The sequence below is a fragment of the Maylandia zebra genome, linkage group LG5, assembly GCF_041146795.1.
Source record: "Maylandia zebra isolate NMK-2024a linkage group LG5, Mzebra_GT3a, whole genome shotgun sequence".
Lineage (NCBI taxonomy): Eukaryota > Metazoa > Chordata > Actinopteri > Cichliformes > Cichlidae > Maylandia > Maylandia zebra.
In genome coordinates this window covers 39,269,272-39,296,971 of record NC_135171.1, presented here as the reverse complement: position 1 = coordinate 39,296,971, position 27,700 = coordinate 39,269,272, and the positions used below count along the sequence as shown (strand labels likewise).

At 40.8% G+C, this 27,700-nt stretch overlaps 2 protein-coding genes across 3 annotated transcripts; one reads left to right on the top strand and one right to left on the bottom strand.

Annotated features, from left to right (window-relative positions):
• Positions 1-555: 555 nt before the first annotated feature.
• Positions 556-17,945, bottom strand: cand2 (cullin-associated and neddylation-dissociated 2 (putative)). Its single transcript, XM_004559037.2, has 24 exons — positions 17,812-17,945; positions 16,692-16,835; positions 14,857-15,011; positions 14,281-14,404; positions 14,047-14,104; positions 13,504-13,702; positions 12,962-13,067; positions 11,529-11,671; positions 10,520-10,830; positions 9,930-10,071; positions 9,245-9,363; positions 8,947-9,093; positions 8,294-8,515; positions 7,997-8,203; positions 7,276-7,463; positions 5,707-5,872; positions 5,343-5,483; positions 4,703-4,842; positions 4,240-4,415; positions 3,950-4,045; positions 2,082-2,251; positions 1,840-2,004; positions 1,582-1,689; positions 556-1,310 (listed from the first exon to the last, which is right to left on the bottom strand). Exons 1-24 carry the CDS (start codon positions 17,877-17,879, stop codon positions 1,080-1,082), a joined length of 3,726 nt encoding a protein of 1,241 aa, XP_004559094.2. The 5' UTR covers positions 17,880-17,945; the 3' UTR covers positions 556-1,079.
• A 45-nt stretch (positions 17,946-17,990) lies between these two features.
• Positions 17,991-27,226, top strand: sec13 (SEC13 homolog, nuclear pore and COPII coat complex component). Of its 2 annotated transcripts, none has more exons than XM_076884337.1 (9): positions 17,991-18,126; positions 19,097-19,141; positions 21,611-21,726; positions 22,832-22,983; positions 24,285-24,418; positions 24,509-24,642; positions 25,419-25,539; positions 25,887-26,033; positions 26,336-27,226. In XM_076884337.1, the coding sequence occupies exons 2-9, from the start codon at positions 19,136-19,138 to the stop codon at positions 26,444-26,446; spliced, it is 921 nt and encodes a 306-aa protein (XP_076740452.1). In that variant the 5' UTR covers positions 17,991-18,126; positions 19,097-19,135; the 3' UTR covers positions 26,447-27,226. The 2 variants fall into 2 exon arrangements, with proteins under 2 accessions (XP_076740452.1, XP_004559093.1); XM_004559036.5 differs by lacking the exon at positions 17,991-18,126 and adding an exon at positions 18,744-18,897.
• The last annotated feature ends 474 nt before the right edge of the window (positions 27,227-27,700 follow it).

Below are 27,700 nucleotides of genomic sequence, written 5' to 3'. Positions count from 1 at the left end.
ACAGTTTTCTAGGGTAATTTTTACATACATTTCTTACAGTGCAGTTGCAAAAAAAAAGAAATTTAGAAAACCATAAATTTCACACCCAAGGCTCAACTCTCACGGCCTGGTTGCAAATGACTCACAGACGGGTCCGTGGCCTGGTGGTTGAGGACCGCTGCCTTATAGGACAATTAATTACTAGTTCTTTTCTAATAATGTGTCACTGAAGTATAGATCATGAATGTTGCTGGTTATTTCCTGTCATGTTTAAAAGCTGAGGCTCACATTACTCTGTTGAACCATTCAGTCCTCAGCTCCATTGAAAACAAATCCTTCATGTTTTTTTCACAATTTTATTGTCCTATAACGTAAAAAATACAAAAAAAAAAGATTCTATATATTTCTACACTTTTCCATTGATATTACATTAATCCAGACAATGTTATAACAATGCAAAATGCAAACAATGCATTAGTTGTATGACGTCCTTATACGCTCTGTTGTTTGTGCTACGTGTTACCCCAGAACTCTAAATACAAACATAATATAAATATAATAAAAACATAATACAAATTTGATTTGTCACAGTTGTTTATTTATGTGAAAAATACAAATTTTGTTTATAAACATCTAAAAGAACCAGCTCGAATAACCTGTAAAGGATGTAATCATGCTCAGTTTTACTTTAATATACCAATTTATTTATAAATCTTACAAAACTAGGGAAAAGTCTGCACTTCACACAGACAGCTGACTGAAAAGCACGTCACACTCAGTGAACAAATTTCCTTCGTGAGTGAAACACAGATGTCTGCTGTGGTGTTGTGATGTCCCATTTTCATATAGCATAAAACCAAATGTATGTTTTTTTAGATCCTGAACAAATCCATGAGAAAATCTGAAAGACCCAGGAGGCTGCTGCTACAACTTTAATTCATGTGAACTAATTTAAACCGAACTCCTGCTGGAAGGAACAAAATATGAAGAACAAAATAACTGAAAATGAAACCTGACACTGTACAAACACAGATCAGTTTAATGTGCTGTGCCTAAAGCTCATCGATAAAAACATTCTCATGAACATCTCCAGCATGTTTCTAGCTCATATCCATGCTCTCTGTGGCTCCTATACCCCCACCCTCCCCTCCCTTGATGCTCTGGTAGATAGACGCCATGTCAGTGCTGGTTTTGATTTGATTGGCAAATTCGGCCATGCTGGGGCTTCTTTCCACCTCAGGTACAGCCAGCAGGGCGGCGACAGCACGCATGGCCGAGCGCCGCAGCTCCTCCTGCTTTTCAAACTCCTGCTTCACAGAACCGGCCTTCACCTGCAGGTGGAGGAAGGAGACGGAGACTTCATTTCAAGGCAGAGGGAAACTCAAGGTTACAACTCCAGGTTTGTAAAGATCTCTGTGTATTTTACCTTTAAACTATAAAAAAAAGGTTCATAGAGAGTAAGGATGCGGTTTTTATAAATAATTTCTGGTAAGTTGTGTTTAAGAGACCATCAACTCCAATCCATGCAGTTTTTTTTTATTTTCTGAATCATAATGTTTTAATGAAGTGTTGATTTCTAAGACTGTGTGTCTGTTTGAGTACTTTGGTGGTGACGGTCGCTTTAAGTGGTTCCACCAGCCTGTCCAGTCTCTGGAGAACAGCAGCAGGACACAGAGAGACCAGTCTGGCCAGCATCAGGAAGGTCAACATCTGCACAGTGATATTAAAAACAAGGAGAAAATGATCAAAAATAAATCATTATTTTCTGATTGCTGGTGCTACTGAACACCCCAGAAATCATTCCACAGGACAGAAGGTAAAGAGGTGGATTATTTTTACTTTAACTATTTTTCCACCCACTCTGATATCATAGTGGTCTTTGAGTCCTTCCTCTACATGATCCAGGAACTGCAGGATGTCCAGCCCCTCCAGGCAGCTGTCCAGAAGACTGTACATACACTCAAATGCAGCTTTACGCACATCCAACCCATCATCAACAGTGTGCTTGAACGGACCCATCTCCACCTGCAGCACACAAACAGTAAAACGTCTGCACAGAGCATGAACAGAAACGCCTGCTGCTTCTAAATCAGCTAACTCACTTCTCTGATGAGGTCCTTCCTGATCTGGGTCTCCTTGTAGAGGTGAGGCAGCACTCTTCCCAGGAGACCGCGGATCAGAGACGGTTTGTTATGAGCTGCTGAGTTAAACATTACCAAGGCGATACGTCGCACATTGATGTCCTCATCCTGCAGGGTCTTCAGGAAGTCACCTGTCACACAGAGATGACATCACAGCTTTTTATTTTTCAGAGCCTCATCTGGGTTTTTATATTTGAGTCAGCATTAGACTTCAGTTTATATTTAAGATTAAATGAACATTTGTTTTGGTTTTTAAGTGGGATCATATGAGGAACTTATCTGTAGTCAGTGTATCACTTATCTGTCAACACATCCAAGCATCAATCTGTGGGGCTGAAAAATGCTACCAACAAAGAAGGGGGAAAACTGCAGTTCCTATAATGGCCACACAGGTTTGAGACAAATGAGAAGACTCCACTCAGGCAAGTCTGCTGGACCAGACAGGGTGAGTCCTCGTGTTCTCAAGGCCTGTGTATAAACTGTTCCTGATGAGTTTGAGTTTGCAGACAGTCCTGGTGCTGTGGAAGACATCTGTCCCAGTGGCCCCCAGGACTACAGACCCTTGGAAAGTCTCATCCTTGACCTGCTATGAGCTACAGTCAGGCCACATCAGGATCCCCTTCATTTCGCTTACCAGCCCTGCGTCGGAGCAGAGGACCCTATTCATCTACCTGCTCAATTGTGCAGAATCCTCTGCAGCTCAACGTGACAAAAACCAAAGAATTGATTGTGGACTTTATGGGGATCAGGAAACCTGTTTCAATCCAGGAGGACAAAGTGGAGGACTATAAATACCTCAGAATAAACGTTGATAATAAGCTGGACTGGGTTAAAAACACCACTACACTCTACCAGAGTGGCCAGCGCCATCCTCTATGCCGTTGCATGCTGGGACAGCAGGCTGAGGAACAACTTATTCTATGCTGTTCTTATTGTCTTGGGGACACTGTAACCACATAATTTCCTCAGGGATTAATAAAGTATTCTGATTCTGCTTGAAAGGCGAGTCAATCTGATTATGAGACATGTTATACTATGTGTAATGATACTACCGGTACAAGCCTGTATTTCAATGCAGTGTGATTCTTCAGGAATTGAAAGGGAGAGCATACATCTACAATGAGTGATGTTACATCTGACAGCATTGACAAAATGAGGCTTGTTTCTCTGACATGAGATCACTGCTTCGTGATGTGCCTCGAGCTGTTGAAAAGATGCAGGAATTTTAATTTTCTGTGTGAACTGGATCTGGCGTGACTCTGAGGATCATCACAAGCTTGCAAGGAGATTATAAGAACATTATGGAGCCAACAAGGTGAAAAATATCCGCAGTTAGGGAGCATTTAGACATGATATCTCCTAATAATGACACACATCTTCTCAAATCAATCTCAGAGAGGATGGTTGGTTAGAGGTGTCTGTGTGTATAGCAAAAATAAAATACAGAACCTGATATCCGCTGGTATGCACCCCACATGTATTATCACAGCTGGGCTGCTGTACATCGAATGAACAGTAGATGTCATTACTTCAAAATGAGCAATTGTTCGGAAAGATTCGACACATTCATGGAGCTTCATCGCACCATCACCATCTACAAGTGTTCCAGTCTACCCGTTGGACCAGGTCAGCAATTGAAGTTTTAGGTTTAGAACTTGCTTTCACACAGCCTTTTCCAAAGGGAAACACCAGAATTGCTCGGCTACCTCTGCAAATCTGCATATGTGAGCCATTAACGTTTCACCATGAAACTGAATCTTAGAAAAATGTTCCCACTTTACTGTAAAAAGATGAAGAGTAATGATGTAACATGGGATGCAAACATTTACCTATGCAGTCTTTCAGCAGTGAATCTATAGGTGCCGGGTGGTCAACAATAGTGAACTTGATGGCTGTTACCACGGTGCTGCGAGCTAAAGGAGAACCTGTGGAGACAATGTAACAAAAATAAAGATTTTTGTATATATTTTTTTCTCATTCATATTGAAGCCATATTAATACAAAATGTCAAGACCATGTACAGAAACAGAGATTGACCATGAAGATGTTAATTCTGTGTTATTTGTTGCATCTGACATAAAAAACAAAAATATAAAACAGTTCTTAAATATCATCCTACCAGTTTTAAGTTGTTGTTTAAGTCGAGGCAGAAGTGCTGCCGGATTGACTAAAGTGAGTTTTCCCAAACATTCAGCCACCAGGTTCCTGGTGCCCTCCTCCTGACACTCGCAGTTCTGAAACAGCAAGGCCCACACAGACTCTACATGGGGCGAGAGACTGGAGGCTGGACAGACACTGAACAAAGAGAGAGAGGAGGAAGGAAACTTTAAGAAAACTTTAAACTTATTTTATTCAACATATGTCATGCAAATTTTGTTGCAAAGCTTTGCAAAGTTTTTTGGCAAAATCTATCATTTTTATCAGCTTAAATATTAAACTGTTACTGCAAAATTCACACTTAAACTGCAGTGAACTCATAAATGATGCTTTTCAATGATCACCTGCTTCAGAGAACAACAACAGATTATGGTGAATTAAATGCACACACACACATTTAGCCAAACATTCAACAGAACACACACCTGATGACTTCTTTGAGGGAGTGAAGGAGCAGGTACTGTCTCCGTGGCTGGGCTGAGATCTCCTTCAGGAGGAAGGGCAGGTAATCGCTCAGGCAGCCGACGGCCATGCTGCCTAAAGCGCAGGAGGCTGCCGTCTTCACCTGAAATCACAAACAAGATGTCCACACAGTCGGCTGTCTGAGCTTATTTAACCTTTGTCGCATTAATTCATCGACTGAACTAACCCACTCTACTCTCCACACAGTTTGCTCCACAGAGCTAAAGCAACATCTCATTCTGAAGGATCTTTTTTACTGATTGTCAGATCTCTAAATCTTCTTTAAGCTCTGTTTTCACACCTCCTGTTTCTGGCCGTTGTGAAACAACTATCAGACACTGAAGAAGCACTTACCTAATAAGTAGTAAAACAAACAACTGGCACTGATATCAAAGCAGTAAAAGGGTAAAAAACAAAACGGACTTTTTGACTAATTAGGTTTCAATATCAAGGAAATGTAACTGTGATGTGGGGGAAACAATCAGTTTTCCTTTGTGGAAAATAAACAATCGGATTTGGAGAAGCTCTTCTTTTAACTAAAAGATAAATTTATTCATTGTGAATGAAAAATTTAAATATTCAGATGTGGATAGTGTGTCCTACCTCTTCACTGGTGGAAGAGAAAGCCTCCAAGATGACTCCCTGCACCTCCTTACTTCCTCCCAGACTGCCCTTCCTCCCCACCTCCCCCAGACACAACAGGGCGAGGACACGAGCAGCCTCTGGAGAGCCGGGATTCTTCACCTGAGGAGAGGAGAGGGCAGAATTTCAATGAGGTAAGTGTTAAAGTAATAACAGCAAAGAAAACAAAGGTGGCTTCTAAGAGGACAGTTTCAGATCAAATTTTATAAAACAAACAAACACGAAATTTGTCTAACAAATTTATATCTCATGTCTGTTTGTGTCACATTCTTAGAGGAAACCTCCATTGAAGCTAAAGCAGAGTACAAATGCCAGACTCTCACACCTGCTGTATGAAGCCGGCCACAGTGCCAGGAGTCTCTTTGGGAGAAGCAGAGGACAGAGCAGCCACACAGTGAGCGACTGAGTGGTAGGACTGCCTATGGACGATGCTGCCATCTGCAGAAGACTGAGATCTGTGAAACGGCTCCATGAGAGACTTCAGCAACTGACTGAGAGGAGAGGAGAGGAGAGGATTATAATCCCGGGTGTAGTATTTGTGTTGATATGTTGCTAACACTAAATGGACTGATCTGATTAAATCTTCCAGTTATAGTTTAACAAAGGTGCTGGGAAAAATGTTCTGATTCATATCAAACAATATAATTAAAGATCTTTAAGAAAAATTACAGATAGAAATAAAAAATCTTGAGCAAACAGGAAGAGTGCAGACGGAAAACGTAGACCTGTCAGAGTAGAATCCAACCAAGCATTTGCGCTGACCATTATTATATTATTCTGTAAAAAATATATCATACACGAAAATAAGTGTACTGCAGTGATTGAGGCATTTCACCCCAACTGAATGTTCGTCTGGTCTGGATCCAAGATCAAGCTTTGCCTGAACAAAAAGCATTTTCAGGTATATGGACAGTATGTACACAAATGATAGAATATAATTAATCTGATGAAGGTCACATGGACTGAAATATACACACAGTCGGAGGAAGACACACTATACATCTTGCTCATATGTTAATCGGCAGTACAGGAACATCAACATGACTTGCTGATGCAATGTTGGGTTAGTTGAGGCTAACCAGGTCACTTGTGGTCATGATTAACATGTTTTAAACAAGACTTTAGCAGCTTGTGAGTGCAGAGTCTGACTCTTATCTGACAAACCTTCAGGGGAAAGACTTGCTTTACTGCCACTTTAAATAGAAGATGTTATCAGGTTGTGTCATTCTCCTGGTTTGGTTTAATTATCTCAAAGTCAACACAGAACAAACTGACTCATGCTTATTTTCTCAGACCAGACAAACTTCTCCAAAGCCAGAGAAGACATTACACAACAGACTGAGTATTCCTCCCTCCGAATACTGAACTGATATTTATCTGTAAAAACTTTGGAGTTCCCCTGCAGATGGTAATTACATGAATATTCATTTCTTGGAGATAACACTCACACTGACGTCTACACCCAGGGGATGTGATTTAATGTGGACTCCTGGGAATCTGATGGTGTTTCAATGCGCTGTTTCATATTCTTGCTGTCTAATAATATAAAATAATGACTTCTAATCACTTAAACACATTTGAACTTTGGCTTTTGGAAGGTTTTCATGGCATTTGATGAGATAACTACTGTTTACATGCCTGAGGGAAACACTGGAATGATGCACTGCTGCTCTTTTAAAAATGTGGGCTAAATTAGAGGCTTTCCAACAACTATTTAAAAACATTTGATTCATATCAGTGATTAAAATTCATTATAGTTTAACGAAAACATTATAAATAAGCCATTAGCAATAATCCTCAGCACTAAACAGCTTTCCCACTCCAAAACTGTTGATCTGTCCAGTGTTATTAGGATAAATGACCCAAAGAGATTCACAACCACATCCTATCTCACCTGTAGCTCAGATTACTGGTTTTGGACAGCACCAGTGCTTGCAAGTACTCGAGTATTGCTTCCAGAGTGCTACCCTGCAGGAGCGGTGAATGGATGAGTCTGAAGACTCCCGGCAGAACAGACGAGCTGATCTTAGCCAGAGTCGAGGGGTAGGCTTTGGCCATACCGGTGAGCAAGGTGATGGACACCTAAACAAAGGCAAACTACAGGTAGATTCAACCACAACATGTTTCATGTGTCCAACAATGTCTGCAGGCAACATCCTGTTTTAAGGAAAGCTGACTCAGCGGCCTGTGAACTTTTGAGTCATGCAGCTACGCTAACAGAGAACAAGGAGAAAAAATCTAAATAAAAATCAAAATGAGCAGAATAAGATCCCCGCTTTCCACCAACACATGTAATCTGAGCCCTAAACTTTATGTTTGATATTCCTTAACCCACTTCCTAAATGTATATGTTTTTCTTGGTGTGAACTATATGATGGAACAAAAAGAACCACCTCCAAAAATCTGCAATTACACATATTTTACCATAATACGACATAAAATAGGCACATTACTGCTTTCTAAAAGGCAATCTCAAAAAGTAAAACTTCCTGTCACTGTCTGTCTAAGTTCAAATGTCATGCACATGCACGTTGATTCATTTATGAAAAAAAATTTTATTCTATAGATTTAATTCTTGACCTGATTCATGTGCATGTTCGGTTCAGTGCCTGTACCTGTGAAACATGCATGTCACTCTCATCCACCAGAGTAGGAAGTTCGCTCAGCACGGGCTCCAGGGCTGCAGGTTTAATGCTGGCAGCGTGATGAGTGACCAGCGCCGTCAGACACGCCAGCGTCCCGAGCTTCAACGCCCGCTGATTCTTCCTCAAGAAAGATCCCAGCACAGAGAGCGCTTCTGGCAGGATGGGTGACATGTCGATCTGTAGAAAAGGACAGGAAGTTACTAAAATCTTTCAAATTAAATAATGTGTTCATTAAATTAAAAAAACAAAACGAAAGTCATAATAAACCTTTAACGGAGAGGCAGCGATGAGGGTGATGGTCCTAACTGCTGTTAGTCTTGTGATCTCATTCTTTAATCTCTCCAGAAAGATCGCCAAGACTGCCTGAACTTCTGCCCTCAGGTGGTCACCAAGGTGACAAACAATGTGACCCATACAGGAAATCGCTCGTTCTTTTACTTCCTGGTCGATGTCTGTTGCTTTGAGCCGCTTCATCGTTGCAGAAAACACCTTTGGGAAAAATAAATAAATTAAAATTATAAAGAAAAGGTAGAACCTGTTCCACACATCAGGAAAGCCTTGTGAAGGCACCAGCACAGCAGCACAAAATTCCTGGTGCCAAAGTATGAACCAGCGATGTCAATGACCATGAAGAGGGAGCAGTCACAGAACCTTTTGATCACAGTTTGTTTCAGATGTTTTTAAAATCTATAATTCTGTAGAAATACTTTGATTCAGGCAAGCAGGAAAGCACCGGCAAAGTCATGTTTGTTCATTTTCCTTAGACAAATCACAGTATTTAACCTGCCATTCACAGTCGTTTTTCATTAATTCTTTGCTCCCACAACACATGAAAAATGATAAATAGACAGGATGCTATGGAGCACAATTAAATTAAACCGCCTCAGACCAGAAAGCAAAACAGTCCTGAGCTATTTCACCTCTTTAACGAACGGTTTAGGGTCAAATCCTCCTGCTTGTCCCTGCGGTCTCATCACTTTGACCAGGTGCTGGATGACCAGCAGAGCCTCTGAGGTGATTTTATAGAACGTGTCCTCAATGCATGCAATCACTGGGGGCAGCAGCACCTGCAGGGGTCACAGCACAAGTTAGTCTTTACATTCTCATTATTGTTGAAAAATTTAGTGATTCAACTTTTTAAAGCTGCAGATCCCCCGAGTCATTATGAGAGACAGTGTACAGGTTTCAAGACAAAGCCTTAAAAGAAGTTTTTGAAACCTGCATGTGTGGCTGAAAGGCCTGAGGAGGGTGGGAGAGGAGCAGGACGTTGAAGAAGGAGAGCGCATCGATCCTCATGGTGGACAGGGTGGATTTGTCTGTCAGGGAGAAGACGATGCCTGCAGGAAGGAGGGGACAGGAACAGAAAGAAAAAAAGAAAGAAAGAGTGGGAGTAAGGAGCCAAAATACAGCAGCTGAAGTGAAAGAGAAAAGCTACTGGGAGACTTAGGAACAGCCGGTTGTAGGAAATGTGTGAGTTTTAGATCTTAAAGATCTTAAAGATCTCCCTTAAAGTCTATGTGACTTTGCTGAAAAGAGAGTGAAAGTTTCTGACCAGTTTGACGGTTAAGAATTAATTTGTAATGCATGTGTGTGTGTGTGTTCCTGTCTAGCTATCTTTGTGAGGACCGAAATCTGCATTCTACTATACTTGTGAGAACCAACAGTCATTTGTGAGGACACGCAACCCGGTCCTCACAAATTTGAAGGCATTTAAAGGCATTTTTGGGGCTCAAAATGTGGTTTTAGTGTCTGGGTTACAATTAGGTTATGGTTAGGTTTAGGGTAAGGGTTAGGCAATCATTTTTAATGGTTAGGGTAAGGGGCTAGGGAAAGCATTATGTCACTGAAGGACCTCACTAAGATAGTTGAATGGGGTTGTGTGTGTGTGTAGGTGTGTGCCTACCAGGTATCAGGGCAGGTATATGCTCTTCCAGGGCTCCCGGTACAGTGTGAGCCAGCTCAGTGAGGAGACAGAAGCAACCCTGTCGGGATTTGATGCTCTTCTCCTTCAGCTGTCTGTGGAGGGCCTTTACAGTCGCCGGCACCTGGACACACAAATCGCCGCACAATTTATTTCTGCAATTCATATTTACGAGACGCTCAGCAGAACTGGAAGACTGCAACATCTTAGATATGGACACGTTTGTTTAAAGGCGAAGAAGCTCAAGCAGGTTTTTTCAGACAGAAAGTGAAGGGTCTGTTTAGGCTCATATATGGGATAAGCATGCAGGCATTTGGAATTGTAAATCATAGAGAGCTACTCTGATGGAGTCCAAGAATAAAAAGATGATGCTAGAAATGAGCAAAGATCAGCTGATTTGCCTGGACTGTTAGGTAGTCTCGACTCTGTAGCCTGCCTTTTAAATTTAAATACCAAACATCTTTGAATTTTAGGTAAGTCAATGACACCTTTAAAAATGTAATTTAAATTTATCTACTTTTCAGCTCTACTTGTGAAACTCAATTAAACTCCATCCAAAAACTTCTCAGCACCTGTTTTTTCAGCAAGGCGACTGCCGGCTCCTCCTCTCTTCTCACCCCGGGATCTGAACCAGACACGATGAGGCTGTGGCGACTCGATGCCACCCGTGTTTGTCTCAGCAACGTTGAAAAAGCAGTAAAGACGTCGGCCCTGACATTCTCCTCGCGCTCCTTGAATCGTGCCAGCAGAGCGGGGCAGATGGAGGAGTAGAAGGAGAGCAGGAGGTCCAGACGCGTGCTGATCAACGCCTCCAGACACTTGATGGAAGAGCGCCGCACCTTCCAGCTCATGTCATCGTCATCACTGTACTCGTCGTCTGACTCTGAGTGAAGTCATGAAACGAGAATAAACTCGATTTGCTTCATACAGGTGACGGATGGAAGACAGCAAAACTCAAAAGATCTCACATTTTGTTGTGTGAAGTTTGTAATAGTTTTAAGAATCGACAGACTCAATCTGAACAAAAACAGCCGCTTTTGTTGAAAAGTTCTTTCTAAATCAGATAAACTCACTTAAAGAATACAGGTACAAAAATCATCCATATGCAGCCTAAATGTCTTTAACTTCAGTGTTTTTAATGTAGTCTGTGTTCATACAAACATTTCATGCTTCAATGTCAGTTATAAAGACCTGCTTTAAAGACTGATATTTATGTTTTAAAATACATATGAAAATGTAAACACCAACAACATAGAGACCTATTTGGGAACCAAGAAAACAGCATTAAAGAATAAAGGTTGTCCTGCTGTGGTGTCAGCTGCAGGTAAGGACTGTTGTTCTCTCTGAGCTCTCATTTGTTCACATTTTCACGCCACTGAAAACAGACAAATGATCAGTTATCATTTGGCCATTTGGAATGTAACCATGGATGTACAGATCGTAATCGCTGGATTAATTCAAAACTAGACACCTAAAACATGATGATTGATTACCATCGTGTTCTGTATGTTCCTGTTATTTGCTTCCTGTTAATAGTTTTTCTGCTAAATTTCTATTCACAGACACACAGATCTCACACACCTTCCTCAAGCTCATCATCTATGTCCATTCTATCTTCATCCTCCTCCTCGTTGTCATCATAGTTGTAGTTGGGGTCAAAGGTCATATACTTAAGACAAAGCTGAGTCACTGTGGCAATGTGAGGCGACATCTCCTTTGGACACCTGCCAATCAGGAAGTAACAGAAAGAGCCACAGTAAGGACACGGAGTGTGGGTATGTACGCCTGTGGGTCATGCTGAGGGGACAATGACCTGTTTACAACATGGACTGAACAGAGGTCCCAATAGTGCAGACCTTACCAAAGTGTGGGGCCCGCCCCCCTATGGGGGGGGGGGGGGGGGGGGGGGGTGCAGAGCCATTACAGGGGGGGGCGTATGAAAAGGGGGGGAAAAAAACAAAACGCTTGGACACTGCTAGCACGGGGCGCCTCCACAAACGCAAAGCAGGAGATGAAGCATCGCTGAATATGTTTCCAAACCAACTTCATTCTAAGCCAAAGACTTGAAAATATGGTGAAGCATATCTGCTCTTGGCTTCACCTGCACAAGTGCTGAGGTAGGTCTCCCTGCAGGGTTGGTTTTCCCTGCGTCGGGAGCAGCGCTGGGCTGTTCAAATCACGGACTAACAGTATCCCACAGCTGTTAATGCTTTTAAATCCATTTTGCACAGAGAGGCATTTTTTGAAAAATGTATTGATAGCAATGTTGAATATTATTACACATGAAAAAAAAACAACTACATGTAAAATAATCACACGGTGACGCCTCTGCCTTTCTAAATAGAGAGACAGTAACTGCGTGTGTGTATGTAAGTGTGTAAAAAGTGCAGACAGTCAGATTAACAGTATTTTGTCTCTATCTGCCATTCTGCAATTCATCTCATGTAAACAATAACGTGGCGCACAGCGTGACGTGAAAAAAGGCTCATACCTTTGACATTGCGTGACGAAGTCTGTATTCCTCGTCCACACGTAAACGCAAAAAAGGAGTTTTAAAAAATCTCCGTTTTAGGTGATTCCAAACGCCGTTTACGTGTGGACGAAACAGCTGCGTGTTCAAAAATACCCGTGTAGGTGTGGATGTAGTGTAAAAGAGTTAGTAGCTTATTTTATTACTACCTGTAATTTATTGCAGTTTACTTGTATTTCCTTAATTGTTTACTAAATGTTTGAGGTGTGAAAGGGAGCAAAATATGGGCGTGTGTGGTTGGAGGATGTGTTTGTGCGTGTGCATGAGAAGGGGGGGGGCATTTTTCTTGTAAAGCAAAGGGGGGCTTAGCAAAAAAAGTTTGGGAAACACTGCTATAGTGAATGTATATAAAGACTTGCTTCAAGGTAACAATTAGAACAGGGTTAGGTCTGTAGAGCTTCTGGTTATAGTCAGTGTAACTCTGTGGGAAATCAGCGTGAAAATATTGTCCCCTAAAGTGATGGAAACATGACTTTGTTTGTACCTGCGTATAAAAGCTTCAAAGGCCTGGAAACAATACTCTCTCAGCTCATCATCTTCTACTCCGGTGAACTTTACCACCATTGGGATCAACTTCTCTAAATGTTCACCTACAAACCACAAAGAATGGGAAAAGAATCTACACTTTAGATGTTTTTCTTCACTAAATGACACAAAAAATGCATGAAGAACCAAAGTTTAAAAAGATCCACGAGTCTGCAGCCATGTGGGGGCTTCATACAGTGCAAGGGCACCAGATGAAGGGCCAAGAGCCGACTTCCCCCTACAGGGAAAGTTGGAGGAAAGTCATCATCTTAGCTATCAGTGCTAAATTGAATTCTAGATCATCTGAAAGGCATTTACATGTCTGAGTGTGGAACATTTGCTACATTAGTGAAACTAAGAAGATGTATTCTATAAAAAACAGTCAGAATACAGGAGCGCTGGACTATCAACATCTGAAACCTTTCAGAAGACCGGTCACTGTCCTACTAGTTTGTTTCCCCATTCAGCACTGAAGGCGGCATAAACACAGCATCAGCTCACCGACTCGATGGCCGCCCTGACGACTAATGGTTGCCAGGCACTGGATGTATGTTCTTGTCATTGATGTGGGCGGACCCTTGGCCAGCTCTTTCATCAGGTGTTCTGTCAGCTGGGAGAAGAGGGCAGGGCTGCAGCAGGGCACCAGGTGACCGAGAGCTAAGATGGAGCGCTTCCTGACCGCCATTCTGGGGCTGGTTAACTGCAGCATCCAAATGACGAATGAATGAAGAAACATTAACGAGCAGATAAAGGGACAAATGAGTAAAAATACAATCAAATAAACTGTACAACAAAATGAATGAAAGTCATCATAAAGCTGTTAAAGCATACAGTAAATATACTGAAAGCAACGTGAAATGAGAGAAAGTGATGTGCACGATTCTTATAAAAACGGGTTTCTTATAATAATATGAAAAATATCCTGCTATCTTAAGTATACTAATAATTATGTCTAAAAACAGATGACAGTGATTTTTTGGGTTGTCATGGTAGCACTACACTGTAAAACCACAGTTAACATTTGAGCGTCTGAGTGTTTCTCACCTGAGGCAGCAGGCTGGAGAGCAGAGAGCTGTGGAAACTGACCAGTGCACCACTCAGCCTGTGGAAAAAATGCAAACAGTGAAAAGCTTAAAAGTTCAGCAACGTGTACAGTGTGTGTGTGTGTGTGTGTGTGTGTGTGTGTGTGTGTGTGTGTGTGTGTGTGTGTGTGTGTTTGAGCTGGTACTTTTCTAATGTGGGACAGTCATCACGTTTGGACCGAGATCTTGTTTTTACCTTCCCAACATGTCCGACAGGATGTCCAGGGCCTCTAACTGCACAGACACATCATCGTGTTTCCCCATGGCACCAATCAGCTGGGAGGTAATCTTCTTACACACACTGCCTGTCAGAGTCAAACCTGTGGATCCAACCCAAAACAAGGATGTTTAAAGAACTTTGAGCTTTCACTGCCTTCAAATGATCAGACATCCTGATTTCAGCTCACATTAAGGACTGTAGTTGCTGAATAATTGTGACAATTAAGCCCAGATGGCAGCGAAAGTGTGCAAAAATTAATGGTGAAAAAGTGACAATTTACAATTATTGGTTATTATTTAGTGAAAACACAAATATGGCATGTTGTAGCTGTGTAGGTAATTTCAGACACTTTTACATGCAGTCCCAGGAAAATTACAAACTTATTAAAGTAAAATATGAATGACTGTCTACAATGTAAGCTTTGCTTCTATGCCATGTATTATTGATGCTCTTCATACTCTCGAAGTTGCCCCTTTAACATGAGATGGAAATCCACCATTAAAAGCTGATCATCACGACGAGGAGACAGGTGGGAGGACAGTGAGCGCTCACCTGAGGATGTGAGTGGCAGCTCTGCGATCACGGTCTTCAGTCCCATGCTGGAAATGTCCCTCAGCTGCTCTTTGTCCGACGTCATGTTTGAACACAGCACGTCCACCATCGTCTCCACCTGGGGCTCCTTCACTTTGCTCACCAGAGGCGCCAGGCTTAAAAACAAACACACCAAGTTAAAAAATGTCATAATTTTGTTTCAAACCACTATTTGTTTAAATAATTATGTGATAGAAATATGACCTGTAGTATCTAACCAAGCACTTTGCAAAAACAAAAAGGTGGCTATCTAACACACAGCCTGCTACACAGACACCATCAATACTTTAAGTCCAGCAGAAATGAAGGTACCACTCTCATTTTAGTGCATTAACACTCTTATAGCTTGCCTTCAAGACCTTGAAAGGGACAAAATCATTGACCGCCTTACATATCACCGCCTTTACCCAGGGGATGCCATACCCTGCATTTACGGACTTCCTAAGATCCAAAAGGAAGCTGTCCCACTCAGACCCATTGTCAGTAGCATAAACTCAGCCACTTACAACATCTCGAAACACCTTGCTACTGTCCTAGCACCTCTTGTGGGGAACACCCCACATCACATCAAGAACTCCACCGACTTCACCGACAAGGTCCAGAAACTTACCCTGGACCCAGATGAAACCATGGTGTCCTTTGATGTAGTCTCCCTCTTCACTTGCATACCCACCACGGAGGCAGTGGAGACTGTCAGAAAACAACTACAAGAAGACAGCTCCTTGGAGGACAGGACCAACTTCACACCCGATCAGATTTGCACACTGTTAGACCTCTGCCTCACCACTACATATTTCAAATATAACGAGGGTTTCTACAGACAAAAACATGGCTGTGCCATGGGCTCCCCCGTGTCACCTTTTGTAGCCAACCTTTACATGGAGGAAGTGGGCCATCTGACCTCAGGAAATCACATGATAGGGTGGGGCCAGGTTTCAGAATGAGCTCACCCGAAACCCTGGCTGATTGGGACCTACACCCGCTTTCACACCTTGGCTCATGTGATTAGGTAGAGGCTCGTCAGGGGGTCCTTTGTCCCTCTTTGGGGGGAAACTTCCACTGGGTTTAAATCTGGGACTCTCCGCCATTTGACCTTAGAACTGAAGAAGCTTCTCGGATGAGAGGTGAAACGTCTTCAAGCAACTTAAACAAGTCCAGACGCTTTTCTTTCCAAGCTCCTTAGCCTACGATGACCTGGATGACTGAGAACCTTCACAGACATATTAACACTCTTATCCTTATTTAATTCAATTCAGGTCAATTCTGTTTTATTTATACAGCGCCAAATCACAACAACAGTCACCTCAAGGTGCTTTATAGTGTAAGGTAGACCCTACAATAATACTTACAGAGAAAAACCCAACAATCATATGACCCCCTATGAGCAAGCACTTTGGTAACAGTGGGAGGCTCCCCGCTGAACTCTGATATAATGCTGTCACTTTCCATTACCTTTATTCAAAAGACAAAAGTTTCCAGAAACAGACTTTCGAGTAAATGGGAGTAGATGATACAGTAAAACTTAAAATAGTCTATAACTCAAGGGTTGGGGATAATGCAGCCCTCTGGTGGTTAAACCTAGTTAACCCTTCCACAGAGGATAGTTACAAAGAGCACCTTTCTAGGAATCCAAAAATAAATCTGGATAAATAAAATACAGTTTACATGAACTAAAGGGCCCGTGGTTGAAGCTAACCTTTGACCCCTGACCAGACTGTGGAGTTAAGGAAAGAAAACACACCAGGACACTGACTTCTGGCACCGGTTCACACTGTGCGTACGAGTGAGATTTTTACCATTTCACAGCCAGGTTCTGCACCTCCCCATTCTTGTCTTCCAGCAGTTTGAGCAGCATGGTCACAACTCTTCTCTCGCTGTCCTCGTCCAGCTTAATGCTGTCCTTCTGCAGCTCCAGCATCAGGTCATTGGTGGCCATGAACCTGCACACACACACACACACACACACACACACACACACACACACACACACACACACACACACACACACATAGAGACCAAAGTTAATAAACTGATCTGTGAATCCTTTCAGTAATCCTTCTTTTCATTACTGCCTCAAAAAAGGGTCAAATAATGAATTAAGTGTCTAGATTTGTTTAGATGTCTATTTATTCTTTAATTAGATGCTTTTTCGACACTTCTGTTACAATTGTGGTCTTTCAGTAAAGATGTGCACATTACTTGTCCAATAAATATTTAGCTCATCAATTCAATGACAACAAAGAGAGAGGTAGAGGTTGGTATTATTAAGTAATTCAAATCTATACTTGTGTTGTTGTTGGCTTATAGATGTGTTTATAACACTCAAAGAGTTATCAAAACATGTAAAACAGTTGCAGAATATACTTTTCTTGGTCATACATGGCAGTAAACCCAATATGTGTTCTCCGGTATTAAAAACATCTCCAAAGATATTTTGCAATGTATTAAAAGATTTTTAAGACAAAATAAAATAACAAAAATCTCCAACATTCTTGAACCTACTGCTATCTACCTGGACAACAACGACTCACTTTATCAAAATATAAAACTATTTAGATCATGAATTTATCATGTTAGCAAAAAATCCCTACTTCCAATTTCTGTAATTGAGTACTTTAAAAAAAATCACAGCCGACACAGATATTTACAAACATATTTTGATAATGATTAAATTAGTCAATAATATTAATATAATATTTGGAGTTTTTTATGAAAACGTAACCTTGGTTAGGTAAAATTGTTACATCTATTTTTTGTTTTCAGGTAGAGAAAACTAATAAATGATGTGTCGATTAAATAAAAGTAATTAAGACTGTATAGAGGGCACTATTGTCTCCTCTGTGGAAAAATGGCACACACAAGTGGGGGTTTTAAAAAAGTGTCATCTCACTGTGAGAGCTGCTCACTGTTTCTTACCTGAAGTCTTTGTCAGTGGAGGTCATTTTCTCCAACAGGTTGGAGATGTGGTAGGACACACTCGACATCTTTCCACTGTTTAGGCTGTCACTCAGGCTGAGAAAAAGTTTTTTTTCCAACGGTAAACTCAGAAAACTGGCCACCAGATTTAAGCCGACAACATGGCGAGGCTAGGGGGGGCAGAGAGGAGAGCTGACGGCCTGATGGAACCCGACACTCGGCGTGCCCGGCCAAAAATAGACGGCAAGGGAAAGTGGTTCAGCTTTGTGGCGCCGCCGTGTGGACACACGGAGTCCAACCGGCCATACGGAGGCGGTAATGTGCCGATAAACCGAGTTTCAAGTCTTATTTTTACGCTAATTTGCCGAAAAAAATGCCGACGGTTATCGGTTAGCATTAACCGTTTGGAGTTTTATCCCAACTTTATTGATAAACAAATTCAACAACAATTACAGTAGCCGTTTAGATTTTTTTCTCCTCAACTTTATTGATAACTCACACATGCAGCACAGTTTGGGTTAACTGTGTTCTTCACGTAACCACGTAATAATAACAATAACAACAATAATAATTATTATTATTATATAATATAATAATTATAATAATAATAATAATAATAATAATAATAATAATAATAATAATTAACAAATTATTATTATTATATCGAAGTTTGGGTGAGGTTTGAGTGGAAACAAAAACAGAGTCACTTGACAAAAAAAGACAAAATTATGACAAGAAACTGCCCATATTTAATGAAAGAGATATTTGTATGTTTAAAAATCAGTTCAAAAAGAGAAAATGTAGCTTTTTTAAATATTTTCACTAATCTGGGAGGGATCGGATTTTAATTTATTTAGAATGTGTTCATATTTAGCTTCTAAACAAGGTTAAGGTGATCTCGTCTAAACGCTTATGCGGAACACTTGTTTACTGGTTGTTGTTTCCGCCGGTATGAAGTGCAGTTGGACTCTGTGGGAAGCGGTTATCTTACTTGTTGCCACGTCGGAGTAGTCGGTGAAGCCGGTTTCTTTTAAAAAAGGAGGATTACTCGTGTTGTTCGGGGTTTCGGTGTCAGTCACGGTCATGGTGAGTTTGATAACTTTGCATTTAGGCCACCGGTGAAGCTGTTCGCTGACATTTGTGGCATTTTCCCGGTTACCGTTAGCTGCTGACGTGCCCAAGTCCAAGTAGCTCCTTAGCAAAGTGGCTAGTAGTAGCAGGAAAATCAATGAACATTTTAATTCATGTGCAGTATTTGTGATTATATAATGTTTGCTCATTTCAGGTTTCTGTTATTAATACCGTGGACACCTCTCACGAGGACATGATTGTAAGTTTTCCATTTTTTTCCCTTTTTCATTTAACCGAAACTAGCTGCTAATCACAGCTGATGTTAGCCTTCTTGTTTTAAGTACCTGTAAGTGAGCTTTTACGCGTGATAACTAGAGATAGAAACATGTGTACAATGAAACGTCAGTAAATATTATCACTGTAACGTGTTATCCATCGTCCTTAAACCCAGTTGTAACAAACTGATATTGCTGCGATCTGACACTGCTAGCTGATCATCAGAGACTGATACTGTTCTGTTAGGATCATTGTCCTAATTCATGACCCTGTTTCAGTCAAGTTTTAGCTGTCGGACTGATGACTTCACATTTGACTCCAGAATAAAAAATATCTGGGGGTTTTCTTGGATAACAAAATTAGATTTGAGAAACAAATTAATTCAGTTGTTCAGCGGTCCTTGTTTTAAATTAAGGCTCATATCCAAGGTGAGATTATTTTTATCCTTTAAAAACTTGGAACGAGCAATCCATGCGTTTGCCTTATTTCAGCTGGATTACTGTAATTCACTTTATGTTGGTGTCAGTCAGTCCAGTTTGGCAGGACACTTGTACAAAATGCTGCAGCCGTCTTTTGACTCCTGTGAAGAGACACCAACATTTTACCCTGGTGCTTGCTTCCCTTCATTGGCTTCCAGTGCAAAATTAAAATAAAATTTAAAATCTTACTTTTGACTTAATAATCGCTAAATTGTCAGGCACCAGACTATTTGTCTGACCTTTTGCAGCTTTATATGTCCTCTAGAGGCCTTTGATCAAGTGATCATTTACTCCTTACCTTACACAAGTCTAGGATGGTTCATAGAGGGAATTGGGCATTTGCGGTTGTGGCACCGAAAACGTGGAACGATCTACCTCTCCACATTACAAAAGCCCCAACTGTCAATCCTTTTAAATCCCATTTTGAAACATATATTTTCGCTTTGGCTTTTTATACTGCACGAGAGTTACCAATTCTTTTTATCCTAATTTTCTTTTAATTTTCTTACCTGTTGTTGCTGTTAATGCCACTGTTTAATTATTACGTTGTGCAGCGCTTTGGTCAACTCTCTGTTGTTATTAAATGTGCTTTATAAATAAATAAATAATAAATAGAATACTTTGGTATACAGAGGAGTTTATGGTCGACTTGTAACTGCAGGGTTTCCATGTGCAGTGGCTGCACAGCAAGCCCAAATCAGCACCTCTTAACCATTGTGCTGACAGTTGGTCAGAGATGTTTGTGCTAGTACGCTGAGTTTGGTTTTCACTAGACTTCTACACCTGATCTTGTCTGTCCAAAGAACATTATTCCAGAAGTGCTACCATGTTCTTTAGGGAGAGACGAGGCTTTCTCCAAACAAACCAGACTTGTTCAGTTGTACTCTCTTGTGCATTTCACATACTGACCAATACATGTAGCGTTTCATAGAAACAATAGGGTGTACTAAGTTTATTTCAAAGATCTACTTAAAGTTTTTTTTAAACGGACTTTTTTCACATGTCTATATGTCACTATGTTTCATAAAGTCCAGACTACTAAACTAAATTACATATAAAAGAACATTTGAGTTGATTAAATTAACAATAACACCAGGATTGTCAGTGGGTGACGACACACAGCAGAACATCATCAGCCCACTCTGAACCTGTTTTGTGTTAATTCACACAAACAGTGATTTTCACTGTTGATTGTGATCATTAAGTCATACATGATGAAGCACATTGAGCTGAGCTCCATCTTTGGCAAAGGCTATTAAAATAATAATTTCAGAAACAAATCATTAACAACTTGCCACTCATACCCTGTGACTGTTGTCACAGATACATTTGAACTTGACTTAGCTGTACGTTTGTTATAAACTGTAACCTGTACGTCTGCTGTAGGACTTTTGTGTTTTACACGTTTATCTGAAGTAACCCCTCAAAAACATGAAAGGGACACAATAACATTAACTAACTTAAGAGGGCAGTGGTAGACCAACATGTTCAATGAGGTAACGACAATGTTTGTGTCAAAGCCGGTTTTGAATACAGTGCATTCATAGATATGGCTTCATTTCCCTGTTGGAAAGAACAGTCTGATGGCAGCTGTGAAAATACTCTTAATGTTGCAAACTGATTTATTGTGTTTACTTTTGGCTGCTGACTACAGCCACAGAAAGCACATTATTTAGATTTAAGGCTGATTCTCCAGCAAAGGAAGATGTGCAAAAGCTCCTCAGTATCTGAACTATCCCTTTTAAGAGAATAAAGTATTTTCTTTTGACTAAATCATTGTTGCAGCATTTATCCTTTTTATTTTCAGTTAGATGATGTTTAAACTATCACAGAACAATCACCATGAGCATTTTTAAGTTCATTTTACTTTTGACTTTGACTTGTTGCTGAAAATGTATAAAATATTCTTTAAATTGAAAGGTAGAGGTGGAGGTTCTCACTCAGGTTTTTACATTTTGCTCTGTCTGTTTCAGCACGATGCCCAGATGGACTACTACGGGACTCGGCTCGCCACCTGTTCTTCTGACCGCACCGTCAAGATCTTTGACGTCAGAAACGGAGGGCAGATCCTTGTGGCAGACCTCAGAGGGTAAGAAGTAGGGCTGGCCCATATCATACCATTCACGGTAATACCGGTATAATGTTGGGCAACAATAAGAAAATGAAATATTGTTATAGACTATGGATAACTGCATTTCGTTGCCCTGTACCTGTGCATGTGCAATGACAATAAAGTTGAATTCTATTCTATTCTATAAACGTGCGTGCCTTTGTTTTCATATTCCCATGGTGGAAAAAGCATGGCGGCGGCAGAGAATGAGAAGGGCGAAAGCTGATCGTTGAATGAAACAGATGAACCAGAACTAGTTTGTAAAAATGCTGCAGCTTCACTGGTGTGTAACTGGTTTGGCTTTTGTCCCTCAGATACACAACAAAGCACTATTTTTGGCAGAGCATGCTAGCGGGTCGTCGTTATTACCGTGTTTTTTGGAAAATACGGCACACTTAAAATCAATTCTTTGATTTTTCTGACAATCAACAGAGCCCCTTATAATCCCGTGTGCCTTATGTATGAACTCTGGTTGTGTTTACTGACCTCAAAACGATTTTATGTGCACGGCGCTCGAAAATCTGTTAAATGTTTTAGTACGACTTTGCTAAGCTACGAAGCCGCACCGCTTGATGGATTGTCGGAGCATTACGGCTATCGTAGGCAGGAGCCTCGCGGAGTGATACGTGCTGAGCTTCAACATAATGTTACCATACTGTGTGTGTTTAACCTCTGTTTAAGTTTTGTGGATATTATACATGGTTATGCTGAGGATATGTCAGCCAGTTTCCACTGGAAATGCCTTTTGGTTAAACTGTCAGCGAGGAATTTGCATTTGCACTGTAAAATTTTTTATATCGCTTTAATATTTTGTCTAGTGTCAATTATATCGTCAGTTATATCGTTATCGAAATTTTCGAATGTATATCGTAATAAATATTTTTGGTCATATCGCCCTGCTCTACTATGAAGCCTCAGTTTGTTGAGCAAACCAAGAGTCTAAAGCTAAAAAATGAACTTGTATCACTTGTGGTGATGAAATATAACTTGTTGGCACTTTTGTCTGCTGTAATTTAATTGCCAGGTGACAAATCCAGGTACTCAGTGAAAAACAGAACTAATTTGCATCTCTTGTGTTTTGTAGCCACGAGGGTCCCGTGTGGCAGGTAGCGTGGGCTCATCCAATGTTCGGCAACATCCTGGCTTCCTGTTCCTACGACCGAAAAGTCATTATTTGGAAAGAAGAGAACGGATCCTGGGACAAGATGTACGAGTACACCGGACACGAGTCGTCAGGTGGGTTTGATACAAGTTTAATCTCAATTCTTGTCTTATACATGCAGGTGGCTTCACACAAGAAAAGATCAGATCCTCACAGATTATTTAATTCATGTTCTTTGTATTTACAATTACAACACTATACATTTAATATCTTTTATTGAACACTTAGGACATTTACTGGATCTCCACGGATACAAGAATAAATCCAGGGTGCTCAGTCCAAGGCTTTTCAGAAATTAACCAAAAAGGCCTCTGATTCATTTTCCTTATTCAACCTGCCACATTTTTGTGTCGGTATAACAGGACTGGGCCATATCATACCATTCATGGTAATACCGGTATAATGTTGGGCAACGATAAATAAAATGAAATCTATACATGGTTATGCTGAGGATATGTCGGCCAGTTTCCACTGGAAATGCCTTTTGGTTAAACTGTCAGCAAGGAATTTGCATTTGCACGGTAAAATTTTTATATAACTTTAATGCACATAAAAAAAAACAGCTGCCACCTGCCCTCAGAGGTTGATAACAGTCTTTCTAAATGGTAGAAGGAAAAAGTCTGAATCTCAAACTTTAGGTTTTTAACCAACCTCATAGCAAAATGCCACCAAAGTTGAAGTATATGTAATAATTTTACTAACTTGTCGAATATATATGAAATATATTTAAATATTTTTAACTTTTAGTGGATTTTCCTGTATTCACATTATTGTTCTCACCACAAAGAAAATCACTTTGCTTTAGGTGTAAACACAAAATCTGGGTTGGGCAATGTGTTTTCACAGAAGATCCAGCCATCACTGTCTGTGTATTGACTGACCTTTTTTGTTATTTGTGGTGTATCAGTGTTATGGTTTTTAACCATCATTTTCTAGTTCCTCATTTCTGTAGCTCCACTTTGTAATTGCCCTTCACCACAGTGTCTTTTATCAGATGCCTCACTGTGGGTTTCGGGGGGGGTGTGGCTCTACCTGTCAGCCACTTTACCTTATAGTGGCATCTTGCATGTTATGTTTCCTTTTTAATTGCTCAATTTTATTGTAGTGATTATGAGAATTTTTCTCAGTAGGTTAGTGTGTTTTGATCTGGAGTCCCTCTGGCTGTTTTTTCCCCTCCTTGTACTCTTTTATTTGTTTCTTTTTGTCCCTTCCTCAGAAATCCGGTGTTGTAGATTGTGTCCTCGGTAGAATTAGAAGTTTAACAGATCAGTTTGGTGTGTCAGCTCACGAAATAATGAAGCACAATTTATTGCATTAAGATTTGATAGACTCCTCAGGCCTCTGTCTCATTGAGCCTCCTCCTGTGTTTCCACAGTGAACTCAGTCTGCTGGGGTCCATATGAGTTTGGTCTAATCCTGGCCTGTGGCAGTTCAGACGGAGCAATTTCCCTTCTCACGTTCACTGGAGATCAGCAGTGGGATGTCAAGAAGATCAGCAATGCTCACACTGTGAGACTTACAAACTGCTCTGAATGTTTGAAATGTCACTTTAGCAGCATCCTGCATTGGATGTAACACACTGTTGTGATTCTGCTGCAGATTGGCTGCAACGCTGTAAGCTGGGCTCCCGCTATAGTTCCAGGCAGCTTGATTGATCAGCCATCGGGACAGAAGCCAAACTACGTCAAGCGCTTCGTCTCCGGAGGCTGCGACAACCTGGTCAAACTCTGGAAGTAAGTGCTCATGTTTTCTGAAAATCTCTGAAGGAAATTACAGTTCATACCATAGGTGCATCTACTAAAACTTTTGGACACGTTCTAATCTCAGTAAAAAGGTCAAAGGTCAACTTTTCTGAAACCCACAAAGGATTTTCAAATTTATACTATAGGTGCATACCAGGAGGTTGATGGGTAGCACTGGCAGTGTTCCTGCAACACACTCAAAGTTTCAGAAGCATTTAAGAAATTATTATTATTATTATAACATAGCTGTGTAAGACATGCACACTTGACCAATCAGAAGCATTGAACACTACAAAAGAAACCTGAGGAGTACAAACATATTTCAGTGGAACATAAATCAGATGTTCGCTCTTCAGAAAGTTTCGGTTCTCTGGGGAAAGTTCACTGATCTTGATATTTAATGTCACCACAGCACAAACACGGTGATCCTTGTGTGACAAGTGTGGTAGTGGTGAGTGGAACCTCGCAGCAGAAAGGCTTCTGGTTTAAAAACGTGGCTAGAGCCTTCCTGTGCCTAGTTTGCATGTTCTTTCAGTACCCTTGTGGGTACTCCTCCTTCCTCCCACATACCACAAGACACACTGGGTTAGTTGGTTATCCTAATTGGCTGAATCCAAGGAAGATACATTTCTTGCTTGAAGTATAGACAATAAAGCTCTGCATGAGTGTGTGGTTCAGGGTGGCTTGTGGTCTGAAGCATTTTCTTGTTTTGTTTTTGGTTTTTTTCTTAAACCTAATTGTCACTGATTGATATTTCCTGCCTGCAGAGAGGAGGATGGGCAGTGGAAGGAGGATCAGAAGCTGGAGGCTCACAGTGATTGGGTGAGAGATGTTGGCTGGGCTCCATCTATTGGTCTTCCCACCAGCACCATTGCCAGCTGTTCTCAGGTGAGATTTGATGTGATTACACATGCAGAACATGCAATTTATTCTGCTTTCCAGCACCTAAAACATAAAGTGTTCATTCAGACATTATAAATAAAGTTTTGATAACTTAGGTACAAGTTTTTCACCACTAGATGGAGCCAGAGTGTGCCTCCGGTTCAGTCAAGTGTGAGATTAAAGATCCACCAGTTCATAAGCGGGTTACATTAATCTGTAGTGCTTCATAAAATGTGGTATCATATAAAAGCAAGTGTTATTGGCAGCTTGCAAAAAAGTATTTGAATAAAATCAAACCATTCCTGTTTTTCTTCCACTGGGGTTATGTGGGAAATTGTTTTCCATTCTTCCAGGATGGACGAGTATTTATCTGGACGTGTGACGACCCTGCAGGCAACACCTGGACGGCCAAACTGCTCCACAAGTTCAACGATGTGGTGTGGCACGTCAGCTGGTCGATCACTGGAAATATACTGGCCGTTTCAGGAGGAGACAACAAGGTAGAAAATACACATTTACACCAAATCCACATAAAATTATAGATATCATTTGATTTCCTTCTGTCTGACTTGGTTATATGCAAACTAAACATGCCACAGTCTGGAAGAATATATTTTATTGATATGGTTTTATCAACCTGCAGTGAGCTCTGCCCTTATTTTTTTTAACCTTATTGATTCAGGATATTATGGCTGTTTCTCAAAGCTAATATTTAACTCTAAAGAATAAGTTGAATTAGATTTGAGCGCTGACTCTGATTTTATTTATAGTTTATTTATTAAACTATTTATGAACTTTTCAGGTAACGCTGTGGAAGGAGTCGATGGATGGTCAGTGGGCGTGTATCAGTGATGTCAGCAAAGGCCAGGGCGCAGTCTCCACCATCACAGACACACAGCAGAATGAGCAGTGACCCTCGAATTAAAACACACACACCCATTCCGTGACCCCTGACCCTTCGATGATGACCCTCAGCCTTCAGAGATGAAAGAATAAACATGCTGGACATTTGGACTGAAAACAAGACGCCCACAGTGATGAAGCCTGGTCTATAATCTGAGTTTTAGGCTTCAGCATGAGTTGGGTGCCTGCTGAAAATCAACAAGGAGAATTTATTAGAGGGAAAGAAACCATTACAACTCAAAGAATCATCGCTCTCTGTATTTTTACTTTAACGTTTAGAAATCCGGACACAACTTTGTTTGTTTAGTCTTTAGCTTCATCAAAGTTTAGTTCTTCCTGCTCTGCTCCAGAAATATTCCACCTCCACTGCTGGAGAACAAAATTACCATCACCCTTAATGCTCCCAGCATCCTCAGGGGCAGTCGTCCTGACTTTCAACACTTTATTCTAATTACTAGTTCACTCAAATTGGCTGTGGGTGAACCAAGAAAACTATAAAAACAAAGCAGGTGAGCCCACCTTCACACCTAAAACAAACTCTCATGTTCTCATAGTGAAACAAAACATGACTTGACTGCCTGGTTTGGATTTACATTTAATGATAAGTGGATAAATGTTTTATTTGGTAAAATGTTTGCAGACTCTTTTCAGCTGTTAAATGAATAATCTGCCTTAACAACCATGAATGGAGCGATCGTTTTTCTCCAGGTGTATAATCAGAATCCATTGATTTTTTTTTCATGTTTGATGTAATTAAATAACTGTTTAATATTAAAACAATTTTAATGTCTTTTTTTCATTTATATAATAACCATGGCTGGGCAAAAGAGTCCTTTTCTACTAACATACTCTTACTACAGGTCTCATTCATTAACACACATTCATAAATAGCTTTTTTGCTAAACATTCACACCCTTTGATGTATCTGGGTCAACTTGTAGTTTAGTATCTTGATCAAGAACACTCTGTAATGCTGAGTCAGGGATCGAACTCCTGGCCTTCTTGTTAATGCAATGACCCTAAGCCACAGCTGAGGGGTCACCAATGGAGGTAGATCAGCATGTTCGATTTGGCTCAGATTTTAGTCCGGATATTTTTCCCAGATGCCTTAAAAATGCACGGCGTCAACGTTAGCGCCGTCCAGCCCCACGCACGGGGCGATCCGCGTTAATGCGTGTGTGTGTGTGCGTGCGTGCGTGTGTGTGTGTGTGTGTGTGTATCCAGTAATAAGAAACAGTTTGTTTCCACCTACAGAATGGTAAAT